Source organism: Megalops cyprinoides, chromosome 12, assembly GCF_013368585.1.
Source record: "Megalops cyprinoides isolate fMegCyp1 chromosome 12, fMegCyp1.pri, whole genome shotgun sequence".
NCBI classification, from domain to species: domain Eukaryota; kingdom Metazoa; phylum Chordata; class Actinopteri; order Elopiformes; family Megalopidae; genus Megalops; species Megalops cyprinoides.
In genome coordinates, this window is record NC_050594.1 from 14,966,562 (window position 1) to 14,981,114 (window position 14,553).

The 14,553-nt window shown below is 38.3% G+C and overlaps 1 protein-coding gene across 4 annotated transcripts in view; it reads right to left on the minus strand.

Moving 5' to 3' along the window:
* Positions 1 to 14,553, minus strand: part of runx3 (RUNX family transcription factor 3) — a 60,825-nt gene that overhangs the window by 29,851 nt on the left and 16,421 nt on the right. For 3 of the 4 annotated variants that reach the window (XM_036542481.1, XM_036542479.1, XM_036542480.1), the window contains 2 exons: positions 2,474 to 2,715; positions 546 to 702 (listed from right to left, as the gene is read on the minus strand). In XM_036542481.1, coding sequence (XP_036398374.1) covers positions 546 to 702; positions 2,474 to 2,715 — 399 coding nt within the window. Of the gene's footprint in view, positions 1 to 545; positions 703 to 2,473; positions 3,898 to 14,553 lie in introns of those variants that run through there. The other variant, XM_036542482.1, reaches the window with a different exon arrangement.

Sequence of the window (14,553 nt, forward strand, 5' to 3'; positions counted from 1 at the left end):
CTAAGAATGCAAGTATGCCCAATGTGTGCTATTAAGGTGTGTCCTCTGAGAGAGGACGGCAGTGTACTTATAACCCAGAGAGATGAACAAGCAATGATCTTCTCAATTAAAGCAGGGCATCCCTCTCTCACATGCACATCCCCCGAGCAAGTTCAGAATGAAAATCATTAGGAATGGCATCAAACAGTGATAATATGAGCTGGAGTCCGTAGTAGCTAGCGCAAATGAAGCACAGTTTTGTAACTCTAGCTGCGGGCTTAACCTTCCATCAGCAAGGTTGAAACACAATGTTCACCGGGATATCCATTGAACTTACTTATGTTTTTTGTGCAACTTGCTCAATGTGTATTATTTTATATGGTGAAAACACAAGGTGTGTTGATGCGTGTTGTGTGAACATGAAACGGACAGAAAACTCCCGCAGGTAAGTGGCATGATGTAATTCTGCGAGGTGTTTTTTTTCTTCTTCTTCTTCTTTTTATTTCACTTTATGCTTATTCATCTGTTCAGTGTGGAGAGCGAAAGCTGCGTGATTGTTTGCGCACCTCTACCGCTCCTGCCCACGAACCGCAGGTCGTTGAATCTGGCGACTTGATTTTTCATCACTGCAGACGCGTTCCTCAGCTCCGCGGAATAGTTCTCATCATTCCCCGCCATCACCGTCACCAGCGTCCCGTCGGGAACATCGCCGAGGGCGACCACCTGCGGGAAAAATTCTCGGTTAGTTGATGAGATTATATAATCCAGGTGCACAAATTCGCAAAGTCCTCAAACCCGAAAACCATCTACCAAAGCAAAGCAGTTCAGCACTAAGACAAATTCTAATATGATTAAGGACAACAGCAACCGTAACAACAACAGCAACAGTAAATAAAAAATATAAAACGACCTGGTAGTAATAACTGATTTTATATTAATATTCTACCGATTACGTGACTATGTTTGTTAAAATAATGAAATCTGGGTACACCATAGAATAAAACCGGCAACTGGCGCCCTTGAAAGTGTTTAAATTAGAAGTCCCAAGCAAACATAAATAATATGCTTCCCATATATTTGATTTATCAAAAAAGAAAGCACAAAGATTTCTCTTGTAAATGTTATCTTTGAAACAATATTCTTTCCCAGTCCTCGTGAAAGCCTTTACCCTACACATTTAATACAATAATTGCTCCGATGCCACGCCGTATTATACAAATATGTATCTACTTCGGTTTAAAACACATTCTTCTTAATTATGTGCGAACATCACTACAGTGCAAAATACCGCGTTGTAAATCAACTGTAATTTAAGTATTAAATATGTATAATCCCTTTCAACATTTCCAGAATAGAAGGAAAGTCTTTGAACAAGTTTGGTTGAGCATTACAGTTTGTTGTGCCAGCAGAAAAACTGTCGCGAGCAATGAACCCATCTCTGTTGAGAAAACCGCAATGAAATTCTTTTAGACTTTACCCACATACCAAATATTCACCCTCCGACCAATACCGCTTCCCACAAAAAAACACTCATTCGATGAACATAAACTCTGCCCCACACATTCATTGATGCATTTACACCCTCGTTTTCTCTTTTTTGTAAATCAAGAACGTGATCAGACTTAGATTTATACAATGCCGTGACTCTTAAATTATCCTTAAGAAAGCATACACAGTAGCCCTTTCCTAGAGCTATCCAAACACTGGTCTAATATTAAGTAAATGGGTGCTTTTCAATATTATTGTCAATATTATTACTCTTTGCATTATTATTGTTGCTACAAATATCAGTGAAAATAATAATAATAATAATAATAATAATAATAATAATAATAATAATAATAATAATAATAATAATCAACTTTATTTAACAGACAAAATTGAAGAAATACTGGTGGTATTTTAAAATCCAAAATTTAAAAAATAAACAAACATGCAAATCCATGAAAAAGTAATCTTCGAAATAAACATTTTAAATCCTATTGTCATGGGTGTTACAGACATTTATCTGAAAGACATCGTGCAGTCAGGCGCAATAAAATGCAAAACTGCCTTGAGGACCGCATAGCTGTCAACTGGATCCCAATCAGAGTATGCTTTGGTCAACGCTGTTTCCGCACAAGAATGCATACAATTTACAGCTATCTGGTTTTTTCTTATTTTTATAGTTATTATAAAACACTGCTATACACTTTTCGACTTCTGTAAAGCTGCATGTCAACTAAATGTAAATACATTTTCTACAGCAATCAATTTACCCAATGGTGGAACATCTTTGAATATTTTATCAGTTAGATACCTGACGATGTATGTCTGTTTAAACTGTAATGTGTATACCGCTACAATATCCTGTAAGAATACAATTTAATCATCACAGCATTATAATGCAACACTAGACACTTTTGCAATATTACTGCTGGTCTTCTTTGTGGCTGATTGTTTTTGAAAAAAAAAAAATCCACCACTTTGAAAGCAAAAGTGGTTTCTTTCTTACCTTGAAAGCTACGGGAAGTGTTTTGTTGCATCTCCAATGTGATGGGAGCACGGAGCAGAGAAAGTTCGGGCTGTCTGTCCGAACCAGCTCGCCGGCGTGGTCCGCTAGAACGTCCACCACGGACCTTGCTTCTGCTCGTGTCCTCACCGGTCCAGGCGTACCCATGGGCCCGATGCCGTCTCCAGTCTTGCTGCAGGGGAACGACGTGGAAGGCGGTGTAAACCGTCTGGTAGTGGTCGGGTCTACGGGAATATGCATCACAACAACTGGGTCAGCGCTGCTCAACTGGACTTTAATTATCTCTTCTGCTTGGTAAGACAACAGTTCCTTATTTCCGATCTCCTTTTTTTTTCGTTTTTCACTTTCAACGCTGAACGGTCTTCAGTCAACAGTCCAGCGATTGTGCGGTGCTGGAAGTCGAGCGCGCGCAGCTCTGATGTGTTTACAGTTTTCCCAAGTCCTCCTGGTTAAAAGACGCAGACGAACCTCTTCTCTGTGTACGTGGAGTTGCACACAAACGAAGCAGTATAAATGTTCGCGTATGCCTGTGCACAGCACCTACAGTTCAGGATGCAACAGCCTGAGAATCATCGCCTTGCTCAGTTTTCTCTCTGACTGCATCAAACCGACGTAAAAATAACCGCAAACTCCGACCTTTTTTTCGCAGCGGTTTTTCTCTTGCCTGCTTGCCTATGCAAATTCGGTTTACTTTCGATTCTGCACCTGATGCTGTCTTTATTAACACTACAATGTCGCCCAAATTCAGAAGTTTAAAGTTGCTGGGCAAACACGATATCAACAAGAGTGTTCAATATCACGGTTTAAATGTCAATACAACTGTACAATCAAAAGACTTTACAAGGCATGAAAGGTTTAAAATGCGTCATTGAACTGTTAAAAAGCAAACAACATTTAATCCATTAGTCTAACAGTATATTTATAAAGCTCTTGCTCTTGCGCCTGTCGCCGTAGTCACACGAGCGCTTGTGCGTCTGTATTCACTCCCGGCACGAACTTTTTTCAAAGTCTTCCTTGTCCCCGTAGAGCGCACAAGACAGATAGGCTATTCAGCAAAGTCCATTCACTTTTCTGTGGAAATGTTCCAGGTGTAATTGCGTCCGCGCAACCTTTTAAGAAGTATATATAAAAGGCACGTTGCTTTAAAAAAGTTTCTCTGTTTTGAGGTCCTTATTTTTCTGCCCTTCGGTGACGAGTACAAATAGCGCGGCAGTCACCGATGAGGTCCTTATCTGACCGTGAAATCAGACAAGCCCCACAATGACTAGATGAACCACTCGTCTTATTTTCTCGCTCTTTCACACGTCCAGAATCTCTCTTTGTTCTCGAACTTGCGTGTAAGTAGAATTCCCTTTAAACAGTTTGTAGCAGAAGCTAACAAAGACACATTCTCTCTTCGCCTTGCAGTGTGGTGGTGCGAGAGGGAAAAGTGCTGTAATATTATTTACTCAAGTCAGTTTAGTGTTTAGTGGTTGGAGAGTGGCGATGACTTCCACCAATGAGTTGACTGGGTTGGGCTATCACTGGACCAATCAAATTCTCATGAATATAAGCGAACCAAAAGCTGTCATGATCGCTCTTGTTTTGCGTTCCACATTTGTAATAAATGATATTAATTTACCATCTTTCTTTAGCTTGCGTTCATGTTAATAGTGAAACAACATGTTATAGACAGGAGTACGTGACATATTTAGGGGAAGTTTTGGGCTGTCTATAAATCCTTTATATTTCAGAATTAGAACATTTTATATTTATATCTCGTGACCTGCTCGACATAATTTTAATAGCGGAATCAATAGATGTGTACACAATGCCTCAGAGATCAAACCTGAGTTATGGTCTGTGATTGACTCCTGACTTTGAAGCAGTCGATTCGCGGCTTCGTTTTGTGTGTATCAAAAGTGATATACAAAGCGCAACTCTTTAGGTGTGTAATTCTGCCTCACTCGCCCTTATCTTCTGTTTTGCATTCACGATGACGCTACGGTATGTAAGAAAACATTGTGCTTGCAAGTAACTTAGATCTCAATTGAACTGGAATTAATGTATTAAGATGTACAACCCAAACGATTTCAAACCATCGAACGAGGGGAAAAGTTTGGCAGCCTCCTCATGCCAATATGGACCTTAAACTTGCCATGTAATTTAATGGAAGAACATAAAATGTTGTCAATAAAACCCAATGTTTGTGTACCGATAGCAAAGTATCATGAACAGGACTGTGGAACGGACGGCAAGACGCAAGATTGAAACAAGAAGATAATAGTTTGATAGATTTTTTTTTACATTAAATATTAATTATAAAGATATTGAAATATTGTTGTTCTGACATTTGAATCTACTTTACTTGTATCCTAACAACTGTCATAATTGTTTTCACAGGTTGAGCGTTTAGAGTAAGGTATCACGCGCTTTTCCCTGCAGGTCAGTGTCTGTTGACTTTTTTATTTATGCATTATGTGCATACCTGATGGAGGTCTTCTGTTGCTATTATTATTATTATTATTATTCGTATTTATTTATATTATTACATTATATATTATTATATAGCATTTTGTCTGAAATCAGAATAAATTTTCCGCTCATGGGATTGTTGTATTATATTGTGCCTTGACAATTTGAATTATCTCCTTTTTGCTGTGCGACCATGTCTCTCTCTTGCATTTCAGTACTACAGCGCAAATAACGTTTAAGAAGTTGCAGCACAAGCAACAGAAAAAAAGCTAAGCGCAGCGTGCATCACTATAGGGGGGTACCTTAGTCTTGTAAGTTCATCATTCAGTCATTTCTGAACAAAATGTTTTTTTTAAACACATGTTTCAAATACATACGTACATTTACCATATGCCACTAAGTGGCAGAGTGAGGGACATGAAATTTCTACAAATGAACCATTTAAATCTTAATGTAACTTAGTTGGTTTTTTAAAAACAGTAAGGGATTTTTCTTCTAAATAAATATTCCGCTTGTAATGTCGTGTTAATATTTCAAAGATTTGAGCAAACAGTTATGCTTTTAATATTAAATCAGTCGTGTGGATGTGTCCATTATACCAGTATGGAAAATGATAACATCATTGTTTTTAGATGGCACTTCAGAATCGAATGGGTTGTTAAATTTTTGTCACCCACGAGGCGCCACGCCCTGCACACTCGCAATGTTTAAGTTTGAACACTAGTTGGCGCTTTTGTCGTTTAAAAGACATGGGCCGAGCTGACGGCTGAGATGCTCTCAGTACATGAAAGTATTTTCAGTCTTCTGAAAGAAAATGCGGCACATAACTACGCGTCTGTCGCAATCAGCAAAAACTTATTTTAAAGCGACGTGCTTAACTTTAATGATTTGCTGTTGTGGAGATTATATGGAATACGTGTGTATGTGAATTATACATATGCTGCACTATATGACAGGGAATTTAAAAAATAAAAACATATCTATTCTTTCGGTTGTAAAAAAAATAGATATAATTTGCATTATTCGATTGCAGAAATTATTTTATAGTAAGCTCAAAAGATATATACCTTAAGAAAAAAACGCGATTACCCGATTCTTCATCCGCACATTGTCCTGTTGCGGGAAAATGGTGTTCAAAATTTGCCTCTTTTTCTTGTTGTTCAGATGTTTTCAGCATTAGTAGTATTCATGTAATCTGCCTCTATATGAGGTTGTCTGTACCTCCAAGTGCACTAATTTCTGTTCGCAAACCTACCGGTGCAAAGGCAGTCTTCTTGATTAGGCTGTTTAACAGACACGTGTCTGTGCTTAATTTTGTCATATATTCGAGTTCAATTATGTCAATGATGAAACCACGTTTTTTTCTTGAGAGAAGGGCAATACATCGGTCTGACCGCAGAACTTAAAAACAGATTTGGACAATGACAGAAAACGGTAAATGTAAGGCCAGTGAACGATAAAACAAAATTTCATGAGACCTAAAACTGCTCGGTTTGTGGTTAGGCAGAGACGCATTTTAATTTCCTTTTACACTCAGTAATTAGTTACTCCATTTCTGTCAGAATATTTTAATTAGATGATATAATCCACGAGTACACAAACAAACAACTCAAGTATTTACTGGAATAAAACAAGCTTTTCTTAGGGCCGGAGGGAAAAATATAAACAAAGCTCATCCCCAAAAAGATCAAATGATGATTTAAAAATGAGTCACAGAAACACAGGCCGGCCTCTCTGGTTATCATCAAAAAAGTTTTGACCAGCAACACGCACAATAACCTCTATCACACACTTTTTGTTACTTTTTGGTTATCCCCACTACCATGTTCAAAATGAGACCAGGTTAACATTAACCTCAAATGGCCAAGTTCACACACACACGCACAGTTCTTATCTTAAAAGTAAATCATTATTTAAACATACATACGTAGGGTGAGAACATTTGAAAAAGGAAAACAAAATGGAAATATTCAGACCTAAGGGGAAGGTTTGTCATGGCCGTTCAAAATAAGATAATCGTGGAAAATTATTCCTAATAATATCCCTTTAATTAACAAATCAAATTATGAAAGTATCGTATCTTTTACAAGGGCTAAATTGTGAATACCAGTTGAAGTAAAATAAAAATTGATTCATTTGATTTGATGTAAAACTGAACCAAGCCATAACATAACTTTAAACCAATATGCAAAATATTTAATAGGGGAAAACCTTTTCTACATGAGAAGTTTACAGAAAAAACATTTTTCCGACGCACACGCAGCAGACACAGTTGATTATGAGCGTTTTACTCTGCTCTGCATATTTGGACAAAACACACTCTCCAGGCAATTCAGGTCAGACTGATAGACTTATAAATAAAAAAATAAGCCAGTACATTGAAACAATTACGTCTGTCACGTCAGTATCACCATAGAAATCATAGCTCTCTCTGTCTGACTGTCTGGCCTTCTGTTGCAATACTGTAAGTGCAGATGCCACAGATATGTTGAAACGATGGAGTGTGTGCATATGTATGTGTGTGTGCGCGCGCGCGCGTGCGATCTTGGTCTCTCTATTGTACGCTCAGCGGCGTGTGTGTGTAGACGCTATAGATAGGCTTTGTGGGAAGGGTGGGTATGGTTTAGGATTTGGGTTTAGTTTTCTTTATGCTCTGATGTCGAGCAGACTCGAGCCCAGAGGCTTGCGGAATCGGTGGTGAGGTGAATGGAATGAGAAGATTACCCTTTTACGCATGCCAAGGACCAGATAGTCATGGAGAATAATCATTTGAACTTCTTTTCAAGCGGAGGAGGGGGACTATGACGGTGGCCAAATGCTCTGACTAAATTCCACATTTATAGAAACCAATTAAAATACCCGGACTGCACTGTTATACATTTAATACGTAGTTAACCGTTGTCCATTTCCATATAGTAAACAATTTATGTTAAAGATCAACGATGACATATTAAGCAATGATTTCAATCCAGCAACTGGAGTATATATCCATATAATGTTGCATATTTCGTAATCACGGCTCCACTTTAAGTGAGGGAAACAAAATCAAGAGAAAATTAGAAAATAACCTATTTTTCTCGACATAAAATGTCTGCATTATTTTCCACTGATCCAGAATGACGTTCAGATGTACACTGCTCAGTCTTTATAAAGCGGTGACAGAATTTGGAGTCAGCTTGGAGTGATACGCGTTTGTGCAATACGTAAATATTGTTGGTCTGCCGCAATAACATTGGTTAAGACGGTGCAAAGTCAAAACAGACAAAACCTTAATCCATCTGGATAATTAGTAGAGAATTTACTAGAGAACGAGTTTACGCCCATCCAAGCTATTATCTTTTGTGTATAACGATTTGGGCCAAGCTAATAGTATCTGCAAGGTAGATTATTCATTCTACCGTTGATTTTGTGGTCTGACTATTACAAAAAAGAAATGCTTTGTGTTATAACAGTACATTGTTGCAATACAATTTTACAGACACAATTATTAGGACGTATTAATAACAGAAAAGCCAATAGCTGCTTTAACAGTTTATAAACATAACGATGTTAGCGTGCAGAGTTTAACCTGCTTTAGGCTTAGTCTACGGGAAAGAGATTTCTGGATAGACTTGATATGAAGATGATAATTAAGGATTTCTTATGTTTCAGAAAGTTAATCTACTGTATCCAAATGTTTGAGGACCTTGCGGCTCTTCAGAGAGTATCGGCTCTCAATGTCAGCTATTTTCGGTCCCAGATAAAGCCAGGCAGGACAATGACATCTCTGATATTTCAGCTTGTCATCTCGTCCCGCCTCGCTTCATTATTAATGTCAAACCACACGCAAAACGAACCTGCGCAGGAGTAATGCGCGCCTGTCATATTTAGACTCCTGCGTTTCAACAGCAGTTTCTTTAGTTTCAGCCGCACAGACACACTGTACAATCCTTGCCATACCCTGAACGATTTTTAATGATCCGAGCGGGGTTTAGATGAAATGGATGCTGGATGGCTCTATGATATTTAATACAGTATTTAGGCTACATAAGACTTTTTATTCCTTCCTTTAAAAAAGACTGAATTTAGCACTATACGCCTTCACACAAAGGAAAAAAAATGAAGCATTCCACAGCGTTATTTTCACAAATACATTAAGGAAAGGAGTGTTGGTTTGATACTGTACCATTTTCTTACAGACCATAGGAAAACAAGTGAAGAATGACGATGGTTATTCTAGACATATCAGTTCAAGCTTTTCTAAAATAGGGATTGCCTTTGCGAATAGTGTATTATTTTATTTATTTGAATTACATGGGGGTTTGTTTCCTCAAATGTATTGGTCCCAAACTATGGCAAACACAATTCAGGTGTCATTTATTTTTAGTAATGCAGGTATGAAAAAAATGATTGGTCTTCTTCCAAACCAAAACACATAAAGCTGTTTTGGTCTCATCAAAGCTGTCTTACGTGTGAACTTCAAAACCCATGAAGTGAAATGTGAGTGTACGAACACATGGACGCATACACATACAGTTACCCCTATATGAGTTCTAGGCCTTCTCTCCTGATTCATATTTTCGACCCTCATAAACTGCAGTTGGTGTGGTTGACCCCTTGGAAGAAAAAATGCAAAGAAAAGAAAACTAGGATATATATGTGTTTTTCCTTCTCTATAGTTGTTTCATATTTTAACATGTTCTGATTTTAGTGTGTCTGACGCCTTTAACCTTTAAATCACACCAGACTGAACTATGGATTCAAGGATGATGATACACTAGTTTTTGTGACTGATTCATGAACTAAACAACTAGTACTACAAGTCCTGCTCTGACCAATCCCCAGCCATCTTATTTTCTTTTGTGATCATGTTTGCTGCAACATTAATCGTTTCGTTTTTGTTGCACAATCAAAGAAAATAGGAGTCCAACACATTTGACACTGTCATTTGTTTGTAATAATAAATATTCACGTAAACTAATAATAAATAATAAACTAGAAATTTGTACTCTTTTTCATTGGTTTATGGCCCCAGGATTCCTTTGTTCCATTTACTTGGGATTGATATGAACCAGTTCAGTATTTAAAAGCTGGAAGACGTATTGAAAAAGAGGGAAAGATTAGACGTTTTATTTTTGTCATTTGGACTCCACAGTGAAGTAGCTCTCTGTCTGTGAGAGGGATTTACTTTAATCTGTGTGGAAATATGAATCTCATTACTCCTGTAAACCGTGGAGCTATTTTCAGTTTGTACACAGATGCTGGAGGGAGGCGGCTATTAATTTAAAAGGGGTATGAGGGCAATTAGAAATAGTTTGAAGTTAACTGATGACATAAGACAAAGATCTCTATCTTTAGCAGTAGCGGCGGTTGCACATTTCTGTACATTTACAAATTATAGGGCAAGCGTGGCCTAAACCAGCGGAATGCATTCTTTCCGAAAAATGTCTCCTTATATTTCAGTTGGGGTTTTCTCCTTAGGAAAAAACCCTGAGTATTATAAAAGGGCAATGTTCATGATATGGAGTTTGTTTCCTCTCAGTTTGAATATGCCCTCTAGATTTTGGGTTGGGCTTCTTTTTCTTAGGAAATACAGTTACAAGAAATATATTAGGGATTGAGGATCACCTAAATAGTGTTAAATAGTGTTCACTGTCATATGTGAAAATTCAGACGTCCCGGACGGGAGTGAGGGCCTCATTATGTACCTTTGTACTGTACTTTCAAAAATGTACAAAAATGCCTGTTTCATTCAAAATTGGCAGTGTATTAATGCATTTCAGAATAAATAAGGATATAATAGCAGCGTTCCACATGTAAATGAAACCTGCTACCTTTGGATGAAAGGCCCAGTGCCTCCATTACATTGCACTGTAGTGCCAGCAGTAGTTTTCCCATTGTCAGCAACGGTAAAGTACTGTAGTGTGACGTGCACACCCTCATTTCTAGGTAAAGACATTTCACTGTTAAAGAAGGAATAAATTCATCGCTTCCTGTGTGTTAAAGCAACAAGAGTCCCATAAGGTTAACATTACTCACACTGGATAGCCAGTGCATAACAACCCCAAAACCTATGTGTCAGCACGAGTCATTTTGTGTTCTTTGTTGTCTTTTTTGATGTTGAACCAGGAACCTAAACCACAAAGCTGAAAGGGTGTCTTCCGTTTTCATAAAAATAATAATTTGTGATAAGTTCAAAGTTCTGTTTCAAAGTTTTTTTTTCTTCTCCTCTTTTCTGCCTAATGCAATATTGCTGATTGATATGTGAATACAGATCTATATACGCTGCCAATATTTGATTGTTTGTTTTTTTACATTCATAATTATACCTCCAGATATTCACAGACATGGCATGATTTAAAATAAATCATTAAGCATGGACCATAACTGGAAGAGGTCTCTAGCATGTGGTATGCTTTTATTTTTAAAACCATTTTGACTTTCACAGAATTATTTTCACTTTGTTTTTTGCAAAAAAAGGCATTTAAAAATATGTATTTCTGTGAATGATAAATGAGTTTATAACATCCCAAATCCTGAAAGCAATAACTGTTATAAAGGTTGGCTCTTGCTCAACTCTGCTGTAACAGAATTAATACTTAAAGAAAATAATTAATAAAGAAAAGAATTAATACTTTCAGAATATGCAGCTTTAACACATTTATGTGTTATTGCACCATTGTACTGTACATGAAATAGAACAGTGTTAGAAAAGGTATTGTCAATATATTCTAAAAATACTGCCCTTTTTGTTTTTGAGCTGAGAGAGGAAGGTCACAATCATCTAAAGCAGCTACCCTACACTGCACTTTCCTGATAATCTCACTCTGTAGGGTGCTGTAAAAAATAAATATTATTCTTATTTGATTAGGTGGAATAATATAAATATAATTCATTTATTCATTCCTTGACATTTTCCCAATATTCTGACATGGAAGTAACCAAAAAGGAGAGCTCACACAGCAGTGTTCATCTTAATCAAACACACACACACACACACACAAATACACATACACACAAACAGATACATGGAAATGGAAATATTTACTGGAGCAGAAAGACAGGACTGTAGGTATAAGTATGCTCCACCCATCCATTGTCTCTAGAGGGAGCTGCTGAGTATGTGCTGTTGTGAAGCACTCTGTGGATTAATGCCAAGGTGACAACAGTGTTATGCAACTCCTCTCAACGTGCTATAATTAAGTGACCAGTTGTTGTTTCAATAGAGCAGGCCACACTTTACAATAAATGGGCCACAAGCACAGCACACTGCTAACAGACAGTTATTACACAAATATTTCCTCTGCAACTGTTTTGAAAGCAGATAAAGGGCTAGGTTAAGGGTAAGGGTTAGGGATATGGCTAGAGTTAAGGAGGGGGATTAGATTAAATGTGTAATGTGGAATTTAGTAAACCTATCTACTCCTCTATTTCAGTTACTATATAGTTACATAGGTGTCAAATTTACTGCTCTGTGTAACAACATTGTAATTACAAAGGTATAAGCAAACTTTCAATTTTCAGTGGGACTTAATAGATTTAGTGGAAAATGGCACAGAGTAAATGGCTGGGGGAATCTTTGCTTAAATGCAGAAGAACCCCACCTGGAGGTCTCTAGTCACTTATCTCTGATGTTGACGCGATGGAAACAAAATGCTGATATCTCTATTCACGTTTCCAGGTGGGCTGGATACCGTTTGGTTTTTGTTCCACCTGATCTCATGATTACACTGTTGAATCAGAGTTTCTGAGTATCACTGTAAATAAATTAGAGGAAGAGGAGTCACAGAGATCCGAGGCATTCCTAAGCACCAGCAGTCTTACTGCCACAGAGCATGCACAGCAGGTTACACAACGTGATGCTATGAGTATCATATGCACACACAAATGCACACATAAGTACACAAGCGCATGCATATGCATGCACACACAAACATGCTCATTTACAGATATGGACACACACACACACACACACACACACACATACACATGCACACATACACAAACATTATGTGATCTCTTGTTTATATAGGAACACATGCAGTTATTGAGGGAGGAAGCAGGGAGAGGGGTGGTGGTGGAGACAGAGAGGGCTGGCTGTGTCACTGACTCTATCAGGCTCAGGGAGAGGGTGGAGGTCTGGTCTGTTAGGGCGGGGCTCTGCTTTGTGGTGAGTTTCAGAATGACGGTCACAGCACTTTGTTCAGCTGTTTACTCTGCTACACCCCAAAAGTTACATTTAAAGCAGGAGCTGCTAAATTTACATCTTTCATTTGTTAAAAAGAATAGAACTTTACTGGTGAGCGGGGTTTTTTTCCAGAGGCTTAACCCAATCCTGTTTTCACCTCCCCCACCTCCCGCACACTCCAAACATTTCCTGCACACCTGTAAAATTCATTGCACAAGTTGCTCACATACTCCATCCCTGTGGAGTCACACAAACCTTCCCTGAGCCACACAAATTCTGCTGTGTGTGAGTTTAAGATGAGAGAGATGCATCATGGGAGTATGAGTTCTTCTTTGGATGTGGAAGATGTGGATGTGGAATCTCCTGCTGAGCCTCAAGGATTCCATTCCATGAGATGAAATGTATCAGCAGAAGAAACACTCATGCCTTTTGGCTTCAAAAGCTTAACTGCCATGCTGAGTTGACCAATCCCATTTTATAGGCCCTCTCCTGGCCCTTGGGCTATTTATCACTGTTGGGTCTGTTAGGGTTTTGGGTCTCTCATATTTAGATGGAGAGGACCAGCAGTAATCATCCCCCCTTTCTCTCCTTCTTTCACTCTGTCTCTCTCCTGCCAGGACTTCTGATGCCATGAACGCGATCTGTAATCTATAGTAATTGCATGTTTCAGAAAAACATTTTCCGCTGCGGTAATCGCTACAATATGTTCTCAAGTGTTGCCAGTGACAGCCCCCCCCAACCCCATCCCCACCCCCCTGACTGACTGTGACTCACACACTCAGACAGAGACTGGACGTCTGTGTCTTCAGTGTTTTGATGAGGACTCATTGACGGGGAACTGAATACACCCCCCCCCCCCACTATGTCTCTCCTATGGCTAATTCAGAAAATGACTTAATACTAATTAATATGATGTATCTTGAATTTTAGTAGTCAATGCTTCATGAATACTGAGAAACTTTAGGGCTGGAGCGTGCATCATTGAATGCAGTGTGCGGTCCGAGAAGTGGCGCCAAAGCCAGATCTGCAAGCATCTTACCCAATAAGAACAGCATTAAATGTGGGAGCAAAGAAATGCTTTATCATTCAAGATCAGTATCGGATCAAATTTCTCTTGATAGATATCGAATGTTTTTGCCATTACACATCAGAATTTTTGTCGAAAGAGTTTTCTTCTGAGTACTTCTGCCAAAAGATATAGCTTTCATCCTCAGTATTTCTCAACACCAGCATTAAGCTCAGTACATCGTTTTTTCTAGTTATTTCTTCTAGAGAAAGGGACAGATTGGTTGTTGATCCCTCAGTTAAGTCAAGATTCTTTACCGCTGTTCCCAATCTAATTCATGCATTATATGCAAACTGAAGTATGCTTACCTTGTTTCAAGAGTTTAGCATAGGAAAGTATAACCTCTCTGGACAATATTTTTATTGAAGGTTGATA